This window comes from Coregonus lavaretus, assembly GCF_964263955.1.
Source record: "Coregonus lavaretus genome assembly, chromosome: 10".
Classification (NCBI taxonomy): Eukaryota; Metazoa; Chordata; class Actinopteri; order Salmoniformes; family Salmonidae; genus Coregonus; species Coregonus lavaretus.
The window spans coordinates 43,069,299-43,081,759 of record NC_139997.1 but is presented as its reverse complement, the minus strand read 5'-3'; the positions used below and the strand labels follow the sequence as shown (position 1 = coordinate 43,081,759).

The window sequence follows — 12,461 nt, the reverse complement described above, 5'->3', positions numbered from 1 at the left end:
ATGCAGTTCAATAAATAGAATTTAAAAAAATCAAATACACAATAAAATAACAATAACGAGGCTATATACAGTGGGTACCGGTACCGAGTTAATGTGCATGGGTACAGGTTAGTCGAGGTAATTTTACATGTAGGTAGGGGTAAAGTGAATATGCATAGATAATAAACAGCGAGTAGCAGCAGTGTAAATGTAAATAATCCGGGTGACCATTTAATTAATTGTTTGGCAGATTATGGCTTGGGGGTAGAAGCTGTTAAGGAGCCTTTTGGTCCTAGACTTGGCGCTCCGGTACCGCTTGCCGTGCGGTAGCAGAGAGAACAGTCTATGAATTGGGTGACTGGAGTCTTTGACAATTTTTTGGGCCTTCCTCTGACACCACCTAGTATATAGTTCCTGGATGGCAGGAAGCTTGGCCCCAGTGATGTACTGGGCCATACGCACTACCTTCTGTAGCGCCTTACGGTCAGATGCCGAGCAGTTGCCATACCAGGCGTTGATGCAACCGGTCAGGATGCTCTTGATGGTGCAGCTGTAGAAATGTTTGAGGATGTGGGGACCCATGCAAAATCTTTTCAGTCTCCTGAGGGGGGAAAGGTGTTGTCGTGCTCTCTTCATGACTGTCTTGGTGTGTTTGGACCATGATAGTTCATTGGTAATGTGGACACCAAGGAACTTGAAACTCTTGACCAACTCCACCACAGCCCCGTCGATATTAATGGGGGCCTGTTCGGCCCGCCTTTTCCTGTAGTCCACGATCAGCTCCTTGGTCTTGCTCACATCGAGGGAGAGGTTGTTGTCCTGGCACCACACTGCCAGGTCTCTGACCTCCTCCCTATAGGTTGTCTCATCGTTGTCGGTGATCAGGTCTACCACTGTTGTGTCGTCAGCAAACTTAATGATGGTGTTGGAGTCGTGTTTTGCCACGCAGTCGTTGGTGAACAGGGAGTACAGGAGGGGACTAAGCACGCACCCCTGAGAGGCCCCTGTGTTGAGGATCAGCGTGGCAGATGTTTTGTTGCCTACCCTTTCCACCTGGGGGCGACCCGTCAGGAAGTCCAGGATCCAGTTGCAGAGGGAGGTGTATAGTCCCAGGGTCCTTAGATTAGTGCTTTGTGGGCACTATGGTGTTGAAATCTGAGCTGTAGTCAATGAACAGCATTCTCACATAGGTGTTCATTTTGTCCAGGTGGGAAAGGGCAGTGTGGAGTGCGATTGAGATTGCGTCATCTGTGGATCTGTTGGGGCAGTATGCAAATTGGAGTGGGTCTAGGGTTTCCGGGATGATGGTGTTGATGTGAGCCATGACCAGCCTTTCAAAGCATTTCATAGCTACCGCCGTGAGTGCTACGGGGCAGTAATCAATTAGGCAGGTTACCTTGGCTTTCTTGGGCACAGGGACTATGGTGGTCTGCTTGAAACATATAGGTATTGCAGACTCGGTCAGGGAGATGTTGAAAATGTCAGCAAAGACACATGCCAATTGGTCCGTGCATGCTTTGAGTACACGTCCTGGTAATCAATCTGGCCCCGCGGCTTTGTGAATATTGACCTGTTTAAAGGTCTTGCTCACATCGGCTACGGAGAGCGTTATCACACAGTCGTCCGGAACAGCTGGTGCTCTCATGCATGCTTCAGTGTTGCTTGCCTCGAAGCGAGCATAAAAGGCATTTAGCTCGTCTGGTAGGCTCGCGTCACTTGGCAGCTCACGGCTGTGTTTCCCTTTGTAGTCCGTAAAAGTTTGCAAGCCCTGCCACATCCGACGAGCGTCAGAGCAAGCGTAGTAGGATCTCGGTGCACATGTTGACTGTAATCCATGGCTTCTGGTTGGGATATGTACGTACGGTCACTGTGGGGATGACGTCGTCGATACACTTATTGATGAAGCCGGTGACTGAGGTGGTATACTCCTCAATGCCATTGGATGAATCCCGGAACATATTCCAGTCAGTGCTAGCAAAACAGTCCTGTAGCGTAGCATCCGCGTCATCTGACCATTTCCGTATTGAGCGAGTCACTGGTACTTCCTGCTTTAGTTTTTGCTTGTAAACAGGAATCAGGAGGCTAGAGTTATGGTCAGATTTGCGAAATGGAGGGCGAGGGAGAGCTTTGCTTATGGCCTTATACAGCTCATTGAGTGCAGTCTTAGTGCCAGCATCGGTTTGTGGTGGTAAATAGATGGCTACGACTAATATAGAGGAGAACTCTCTTGGGAGATAGTGTGGCCTACAGCTTATCATGAGGTACTCTACCTCAGGCGAGCAATACCTCGAGACTTCTTTAATATTAGACATCGTGCACCAGCTGTTATTGACAAATAGACACACACCCCCGCCCCTCGTCTTACCAGACGTAGCTGCTCTGTCCTGCCGATGCATGGAAAACCCAGCAGCTCTATATTATCTGTGTCATCGTTCAGCCACAACTCGGTGAAACATAAGATATTACAGTTTTTAATGTCCCGTTGATAGGATAGTCTTAATCGTAGATCATCCTGTTTATTTTCCAATGATTGCACGTTGGCCAATAGTACGGATAGTAGTGGATGTTTACTCACTCGTCTACGAATTCTCACAAGGCACCCCGAACTCCGACCTCTTTTTCTCCGTCTTTTCTTAATTTGAATGACGGGGATTTGGGCCTGGTCTCGAGAAAGCAGTATATCCTTTGCGTCGGACTCGTTATAGAAAATATCTTTGTCCAGTTCGAGGTGAGTAATCGCTATTCTGATGTCCAGAAGCTCTTTTCGGTCATAAGAGACGGTAGCAGCAGCATTATGTAGAAAATAAGTTACAAACAATGCGAAAAAACTAACAAAATAGCACAGTTGGTTAGGAGCCCGTAAAACGGCAGCCACCCCCTCCGGCACCATTTCAGCCCAGTCCAGGCTGTTTCAGTCAATCTCAGAGTCCCAGTGATTGTCTTCCCAGCCCGTTCTGGATGAATGTACAGCGAGTTAGCGACTACACCCTGAGGGACATCAGGCTCTCATAAATTGGAGAAATTCTCATCCCTTCTCCGCAGCTCTTTTCATTCTATAGAGAGCAATAGTAATGGCATCTTTTTGTAGGCACTAACTCCGCTATGGTTCATTGGACAAAGCCTATATGAAAATGAATGGAGTTTTTGTATGCTTGTTGGATAAACTGTGAAAAGTTATGTGGTAAACACAGGCTTAAGAGATATTATACGTTTTGTTCTATGAGATAATCTTCATCAGTTAACGTCACCCTTTGTGAATTTTGAAGTATTTATGTAATCCAAAAGCACATAGAGCACATAAAGGCTTCATAATGCATAAAGGTCATGTTGACTGACTGATATTATCTCATAGAACAAAACCTATAAGATCTCATAAGCCTGTGTTAACCTCAGACCTTATTTTCAGCGTTTATCCCAAAACCCTATTCTTTCCCCATTCATTTTCCCCATAGGAATGGCTGAATGAACCAGCGGTAACTAATTTCCGGGTTTTAGAACTACAAGCTGGCGAGCTCTATTCCCAATACAGTTAATGAAACCCCCCTCCCTTCTCCCCAGTCCCCTCGCTGCCAGCATGTAATCTCCACTGTCTTCCCAAACCAGGTTACATAACATTGCATTTCACTACATAGATTACATTACAGCACATTGCATTAGCCTACATTTCATTACCAGGCACTATATTCTATTTTATTACACTGTATGACATTATTTTACATTGTACTGGATTGTAAGACATTCCTCTAGGTTGAATTTGTGTGCACACTCAAAAGTGAATAATGTTATAAAGGGAAGCTGCATGTTGTATAAGCCATGTAAACCCATCTATGCAAGCCACCAGCAATGTATGCAAATGAGCGTAATCACAGAAGTGCCTGACATTTGGGTATGAATAGAATTTGCATTCTCACTCATGTTGCTTACGATGCTACAACCTTATCGGGACAGCAAAATTATGTAGGTCTGTCAAAATATACTTATTTTTTGTGGCCACGGGAGTCTGATGACAAATACATGTGTGACACCGTAATTATACTAGTTAGAGTCCCACTGAATAACAGAGTGTTTACCTGAGACTACTGAATGGAATGCTGTTAACCATTTTTACTGGAATGTTTTGCTATTAGATTCTTCTAGGTCAAATTCTCCGTTCTCTGTCACTGCGTTTTTTTAAACTGTAGCTGTGATGGCAAATTCAGTTTAGCATAGCTCTGAGAGCAACAACACTGACCGAGGGGGTAATTCTGTTAGGGTGCAGAAAATTGTGGACCTCTGACATTTATAGCCCCAAGCCCAGACAGAGAACACTCTTCACTTTGGACTCACACTCCACAGCCAAAAGGGATTATCCAGTACTTCTGTATACTTTTTAGCCAGTAGTTCTGAAAGTAGCGGTCACAAGCCAAAAGTGGTCCCTGAAAACTACGTACTACATCATACTACACATTGACACATCCAGCCCAAAGTGGGAGGTTTCAAAAATACTTAGTAGTCGCCAATGTTCTGGAGCATGTCTTTAACCTCCCAAATCACTGATTGTAGGAAAGCAAAAGACAGGCAGAGAGGGAAAGAGTGGTAGCAGTAGCAAATTCTTATTAAAGTGTTTGACAGTGAGAGAGAAGCCTTGAGGAACATTGTACCGAACCTCCCCTCTGCGCCCCTAACCTTCAACTCCCAGTCCCTCTCCACCCGTTACAACGCTTTCTGTGAGAGTGTTTTTCAAATGAGATCTGTCATTGACAGCAGCTAGCACTCACGGCAAGTCAGGCCCATTTATTCTGCCTCCCTTATACAGTGCATATACAGTATATACGTTAACTAAGGGAATTAGGAATTGGGAACAGCTGCTGAGACGTCATATTAGCAGGCCATGGCTGTCGGTCCTGTCGGTGTGTCCTAATGGCTGTGACAGTAAAGACAGGGAGCTGCTACAACACAGCAGCACAAACCTGCCCAGACAGGAGAGGCTAAGCTCAGAGAGCACCGAGCTACGCCGGGAGGAAATGGAAAACTACCACCGCAATTCCTCAACTCTCCACATGTGCTGTACAGGATAACGGAGCTAGCTGAATGGGAGCCACAGGCTGAACTGGAGACAAAGAAAACTCACATCTGCCCCAAAATGGCAGGCAGAGTGGTCAATTTTCTGGTCATGGGCCACAGACAATTTTTTCCTGTCTCCTCTGGCTGCCAGCTCCCAGCAGCATCACGAGGAGCACAGATGTGATTAGTGGGACAGGACTCCAGACCCCACAACATGCTCCAAAAATGTACACTGGTGTAATCTTAGGTCTTTACACACTGGCAGGGCCCCTGCTGAAATCGGAAATGGGAGAAGATGAGATGCAGTGAATGTAGCTGGCAAAGGAGAGTCACGGAGTGAGAGATGCAAAGAGAGAGATGGAGAGGGGGATGGACGGATAGAGACCATCGAATCATGCGAGAGGGGAAGATTTTTGGATTTCTCTTTACGTATCGCTGAGCAGACTCCTGGTCCTGATAAGCGGCTAAATTGTGCTAATTTGGCCTGCGTACCAGTCAGCTCTGTCCAACATTACCAGTCATAAATAACACAGGATTAAAGCCTGAACAGGCCAGGCCAGGGGAGCCCAGCCAACAGAACAGGGAGAGAGAGAGCAGAGCAGAGCCCAGCGCTCAGCCTCACAGAGAGCAGATGGGAAACAATGAGAAAATACAACATGGGTAATCACTCCCAGATGGCCCCAGCCCTCTCCTCTCAGGCAGGCCGCCTCGCTGGTGGGTGAGATGCCTGATGAGCAGCATGGACATGGGAGAACAAATTGGGATGACCCTCTAATTGGTGGCATTTTGGCCCGACTCTGTCGGTCTCCCGTGTGATCAGCCCGGCCCCTCTGATCTGATCCAGTGACCAGGGAGAACACTGGCTGACTACAGGCAGTCTACAGGCCTGCAACTGACTGACTGGCTGGCTGGCTGGCTGGTTGATTGGCTAAGTGACTGGGCCCTGATGAGAAACAGCTGTTCCCATGTTGCATGATAAAAGGCATGCCTTGTGGGACACAAAAACATGGCTGCAGTTACTCCAGACAGGAACAAAAACTGAACCACGAGAACTCTAGGTAGCTTAGCAGTTAAGAGTGTTGGGCCATTAACCAAAAAGTTGCTGGTTCAAATCCCAGAGGCGGCAAGGTGGAAAAAACCCTAACAACAACTGCTCCCCAGGTGCCGATGATGTCGATTAAGGCAGCCCCCCGCACCTCTCTGATTCAGAGGGGTTGGGTTAAATGCGGAAGTTGTGCAACTGACTAGGTATCCCTTTTCCCTTCCCTTCTTGTGTAAAGAGTCTTCTAGCGTTGGAGTGTCGTAAAAGCATGCTTAGTTAGCGCACAAACAACCTGGTGGAACTGATGTTTTAAGCATTGTTGTTAAAGTAACTGTTCAGTGTTTCCAGATTTCTATGAAATATTACCTATAATTAAAAGCAATATGAGTTCAACGGTAATTAAGTATGTTAAAAACAGCTTTTCTTTGTTGGAATGGTGTGGGTGTACCCCAACAACAGAATGGCTTGGGCAAACCGGTCATAAAAAATATTAATGAGAGTACACCGCTGATTGGCCAGCTCATCCTAGGAGGATGATATCATCCTTCATGAGGAAAAGCAAGCATTTTTTAAATGGTTTGTTTGAGATACAAGTTTGAGATTGGGTTTTGAAGTATTCTTTCTCAAATTTATGCTTTAGCCAAAAATAAGAGTTAGAATCAAGAGTCAACAACATTATTTGGGTATGAGTCAACAAAATATGAACTTTTGAAAGTTAGATTTTCACTGGACAGTTACTTTAGGTTGCTAAGAACATTAGGTGCTTTTGCAGGATAATTCACACATGCATGTGTGCGCACGCACACACGCACACACACACACAAACATAATCTGCTAAACTAGTTTTCTCCCTCACTTTCTCCCTCTTCTCCATGTCCTCCCTCTTCTTTACATTACATTGTCTCTCCCTCTCATCCACCAGCCCCATGTAATTCCTCCTCTGCAGTATTTTTGTAAAGTAATCCTGACAGTCTCCTTCCTTGAACCAGTGTAACTGACACCACTTTTTACTCTTAAATCCCCCAAACCAGCAGGCTCCATACTACAACCTCTCCTGGCATGCAGAAATAGAGAGGGAGAGATAGGGGGGAGAGAATGAGGGAGAGGGTTGACGGAGAGGGAGAGAGAAAGGGAGAGAGAGAGAGGTAGAAACAGAGAGGAAGACATATAGAGATGGAATGGGAGCAGAGGGAGAGCTCTGTGACTGTGCTCTGTGCTCTGTTCTCTGTGACTGTGCTCTGTGACTGTGCTCTGTGACTGTGCTCTGTGCTCTGTGCTCTGTGCTCTGTGCTCTGCGCTCAGTGACTGTGCTCTGTGCTCTGCGAGGAGCGCTAACATATTTAAGCTATCCCAGCTAGCCTGCAGGCCTGTCCGTTGAGCTGTACCCTGCAACCCTCCCTCTCTCTCGCCCTCTCTCCATCTGATCCCTCGCTCCAGCGCAGAATCCCACAGCCCACTTCAAAGGCAGAGCCCCCTGGACACGGTGTCTTAACCCTGGATTTGATTCCGTCTGACTGCTGGGCCCAATGGAGCCTCTCTTTCTCTCCTCTTCACTCCCAGCCAGAGGATAGAACTGGAGCATACTCACTGCAGCAGTAATCCTCTCAACATAGACAGACAGGGCACAATGTAGCCCTGCAGACAGGGGCACACACCACAAAGCACAGTTCCTCATCATCCCAATACATCAGAGAATGTGTTAGCCAGAGGGGCCCGGGGTAACCTAACCACTAACCACAGCCCAACCTAATCCTGCCTCTTCCCTCCATTGTGTCTTCTCTATCCTGTTCCTGTTAATGCCGACCTTCTGTGAAACTGGTTGCACCATTTTGTTAAAGCTGTTTGGTTATGTCTTTGTAGGTATGGTTAGAAAAACTTGACACTACCTCCTCTCATCCTTGTTGCCATTAGGCTATCGCTCCAAGTTGGAATACTTTATAATTACAGTAAATTGTAGGTTAAAAGACAGTGGCTGCCAATAGTACTGTAGGTGTGGGGCTCCATCCACCCAGAGTGTGACTGTGTGACGGTGAGCAGAGCAGAGCCTGAGTTTAGGGCCAGGAGTCTAGCTGAGCACCTAACACTACCTCAGACAGCCGTGTCATACAATGGGCAGCCAGCCACACTGAGATTCCTTTAGAAATGAATGTGCTTCCCCACAGAGCACATGCTGGGCAAGGAGGCCTATATAAATACATACAGATTACAGAACACACACACACACACACACACACACACACACACCTGCTGGTCATGAAACACTTGGTAGAGACCTCAAAGAACGTTAGGGCCGACCCATTTGGCCCATCAAGCAGGAGTTTAGTGTACACAGTCTATCCTCTTCAAGTCAGTGGAGATAACAGATATTGGCCACTACGGACCAATTACATTACAGTCTTTGTCCAAATATATGGAGTTGATTTTGTAGTGCAGTAAAACATTAACACTGATCTAGCGTACCCTGTCATGTAAGGTGACTTCACCAGGCCTTAAATAGAGAGGTGATAACCGAGGACTAGCTATGTTATAATAACCTCATTTTACCACCCTGTTAGTTAAAGGCACTGACACTTCAACAACAGGGAATGGAGAGCCTGTCTTCCCTGTGTCTATAGTGTACTGTTCCCTGTGTCTTCCCTGTGTCTATAGTGTACTGTTCCCTGTGTCTTCCCTGTGTCTATAGTGTACTGTTCCCTGTGTCTTCTCTGTGTCTATAGTGTACTGTTCCCTGTGTCTTCTCTGTGTCTATAGTGTACTGTTCCCTGTGTCTTCCCTGTGTCTATAGTGTACTGTTCCCTGTGTCTTCCCTGTGTCTATAGTGTACTGTTCCCTGTGTCTTCCCTGTGTCTATAGTGTACTGTTCCCTGTGTCTTCTCTGTGTCTATAGTGTACTGTTCCCTGTGTCTTCCCTGTGTCTATAGTGTACTGTTCCCTGTGTCTTCTCTGTGTCTATAGTGTACTGTTCCCTGTGTCTTCCCTGTGTCTATAGTGTACAGTTCCCTGTGTCTTCCCTGTGTCTATAGTGTACTGTTCCCTGTGTCTTCCCTGTGTCTATAGTGTACTGTTACCTGTGTCTTCCCTGTGTCTATAGTGTACTGTTCCCTGTGTCTTCCCTGTGTCTTCCCTGTGTCTATAGCGTACCATGTTCCAGTACCGTCTTGTGGCAGTGTCCCTCTAGCAGATGGCCTCCCTGCATGGCTGTGTTCTGCACCAGTTGGTGCTGACATGGTGCCACCGGTCATACTGCCAAATAACACTAGGAGGGGGAGGGCCCAGGGTTCTTCTCAGCCTGACTGAACTAGAGCCCAAAGCAATCAGTGGCCAATCTACTGCTCTCAAAACTAGCTGTACAACTCCACATTAACATCCCCCACCCAGTCAAACACAGAGAGAGCCAGACACACAAGCATGCGTACACGCACACACACAACCAAACACACATGCACGCACACACACGACCCATTGATCTGCCCGTGTTTATTTTCCCCTGCAAAACTGTTCTCATCAGGACTTGAGGACCGGGGGACTGGGGAACTGGTGGTCTACTCTGCTTGACCAGTGGGTAGACTTTTTGACAGACCTGGCACCTCAGTTTAAATAAATAAACCCTGTATTTTGTTTGGAGGGCTGTGGAGAGGCAGCCGGGGCCAGCAGGAAAGTACTTTGGCCAAGAGAGAAATGTTCCAACCCTGGGCCCCTGAAACTTCACTACATACCCCCCACTTTCCTTCCATACAGTGTACCCCCTACCTCTTCCTACATAAAAGGGTCCCCTAGCCTACACTACAGGGGTACCGAGACATCAAACCCATGTCCTGTAGGGATGTAGAGACTGCATTAGGTACACTTTGACAAGTCTTGGCCACAGTCTCCCCTCACAGTCTCTCTCTTCCTCCCTCAGAGAGCACTACAGTTCCCTGTCTACTAGAAATACACATGTACTGTACATTAAGCTACATAAATCACAGCCTACTACACTTCACTTTACAGCTTGGCCACTTTATTTTATGACATAACACATATGTGTTGGCAAGGCCGTGCCATGGTGAAAGTAAGAGAGCTACAGTGTGTTGAAACTAGAGCTACAAAAACACACATTCCGTATGCTTAGAAATAACACAATATTTATTATTTTTTTCTATACTTTATTTTTTTAGGGTAGATCAGTTTTAATATTGCAGATAGATTGTGGCTTCTATCAACGTAATTTTCTGCATCATTTCCAATCCCCATATATATTTTATGTAAATATATACGGTGCATTCCGAAAGTATTCAGACACTTTTACTTTTTCCACATTTTGTTACGTTACAGCCTTATTCTAAAATGTTTTTAGTCCCAGCCTTCAGCTACAGTGGGGGAAAAAAGTATTTAGTCAGCCACCAATTGTGCAAGTTATCCCACTTAAAAAGATGAGAGAGGCCTGTAATTTTCATCATAGGTACACGTCAACTATGACAGACAAATTGAGAAGAAAAAAAATCCAGAAAATCACATTGTAGGATTTTTTATGAATTTATTTGCAAATTATGGTGGAAATAAGTATTTGGTCACCTACAAACAAGCAAGATTTCTGGCTCTCACAGACCTGTAACTTATTCTTTAAGAGGCTCCTCTGTCCTCCACTCGTTACCTGTATTAATGGCACCTGTTTGAACTTGTTATCAGTATAAAAGACACCTGTCCACAACCTCAAACAGTCACACTCCAAACTCCACTATGGCCAAGACCAAAGAGCTGTCAAAGGAACAAGAAACAAAATTGTAGACCTGCACCAGGCTGGGAAGACTGAATATGCAATAGGTAAGCAGCTTGGTTTGAAGAAATCAACTGTGGGAGCAATTATTATGAAATGGAAGACATACAAGACCACTGATAATCTCCCTCGATCTGGGGCTCCACGCAAGATCTCACCCCGTGGGGTCAAAATGATCACAAGAACGGTGAGCAAAAATCCCAGAACCACACGGGGGGACCTAGTGAATGACCTGCAGAGAGCTGGGACCAAAGTAACAAAGCCTACCATCAGTAACACACTACGCCGCCAGGGACTCAAATCCTGCAGTGCCAGACGTGTCCCCCTGCTTAAGCCAGTACATGTCCAGGCCCGTCTGAAGTTTGCTAGAGTGCATTTGGATGATCCAGAAGAGGATTGGGAGAATGTCATATGGTCAGATGAAACCAAAGTATAACTATTTGGTAAAAACTCAACTCGTCGTGTTTGGAGGACAAAGAATGCTGAGTTGCATCCAAAGAACACCATACCTACTGTGAAGCATGGGGGTGGAAACATCATGCTTTGGGGCTGTTTTTCTGCAAAGGGACCAGGACGACTGATCCGTGTAAAGGAAAGAATGAATGGGGCCATGTATCGTGAGATTTTGAGTGAAAACCTCCTTCCATCAGCAAGGGCATTGAAGATGAAACTTGGCTGGGTCTTTCAGCATGACAATGATCCCAAACACACTGCCCGGGCAACGAAGGAGTGGCTTCATAAGAAGCATTTCAAGGTCCTGGAGTGGCCTAGCCAGTCTCCAGATCTCAACCCCATAGAACATCTTTGGAGGGAGTTGAAAGTCTGTGTTGCCCAGCGACAGCCCCAAAACATCACTGCTCTAGAGGAGATCTGCATGGAGGAATGGGCCAAAATACCAGCAACAGTATGTGAAAACCTTGTGAAGACTTACAGAAAATGTTTGACCTGTGTCATTGCCAACAAAGGGTATATAACAAAGTATTGAGAAACTTTTGTTATTGACCAAATACTTATTTTCCACCATAATTTGCAAATAAATTCCTAAAAAATCCTACAAGTGATTTTCTGGATTTTTTTTTCTCATTTTGTCTGTCATAGTTGACGTGTACCTATGATGAAAATTACAGGCCTCTCTCATCTTTTTAAGTGGGAAAACTTGCACAATTGGTGGCTGACTAAATACTTTTTTCCCCCACTGTACCCTCAACCCCTCGATTTCAAGATGCCATATATTTTTCCAACGTGCTGTAATGTTTCACAAAAGCTCTGAAACTTTATGTTCTCAGAGTCTCTACAGATCGTAAATTAAAATAAACATTTTTGCTAAGAGGATTATTATATTATTGATCGATTGACTATGACTTTCAAATCACCCAGCAGTGCTATTTGAAGAGTTAGCTCCAAGTAAATGTTGCAATTATTCAGCCATTCCTGAACCTGCGACCAAAAACAAGCTACATATGGGCAGTACCAAAACAAGTGATATAATGATTCTCTCTTTGCCACAAAATCTGCAGAGTTGGATATTTCACCAACTATATAAATGACACCACTCTAGTATTTTTTTGTAGTTACATAATTATGTATAATCTACTAGATTTATATTCAATATTCATGTAAACTGCACAATTTACATGTCAA

The 12,461-nt window shown here is 45.4% G+C and overlaps 2 protein-coding genes across 2 annotated transcripts in view; one reads left to right on the top strand and one right to left on the bottom strand.

Annotated features, from left to right (window-relative positions):
* LOC311135755 (roundabout homolog 1-like) overlaps window positions 1–12,461 on the bottom strand; it is a 127,043-nt gene that overhangs the window by 31,822 nt on the left and 82,760 nt on the right. The gene's annotated exons all lie outside the window — the stretch shown is intronic.
* The window catches only part of LOC311135765 (voltage-gated monoatomic cation channel TMEM109-like), a gene marked incomplete at both ends in the record, with an annotated part of 8,441 nt that continues 1,658 nt past the window's right edge, over window positions 5,679–12,461 (top strand). The window contains one exon of the mRNA XM_084169814.1: window positions 5,679–5,736. Coding sequence (XP_084025940.1) covers window positions 5,679–5,736 — 58 coding nt within the window. The remainder of the gene's footprint in view (window positions 5,737–12,461) is intronic.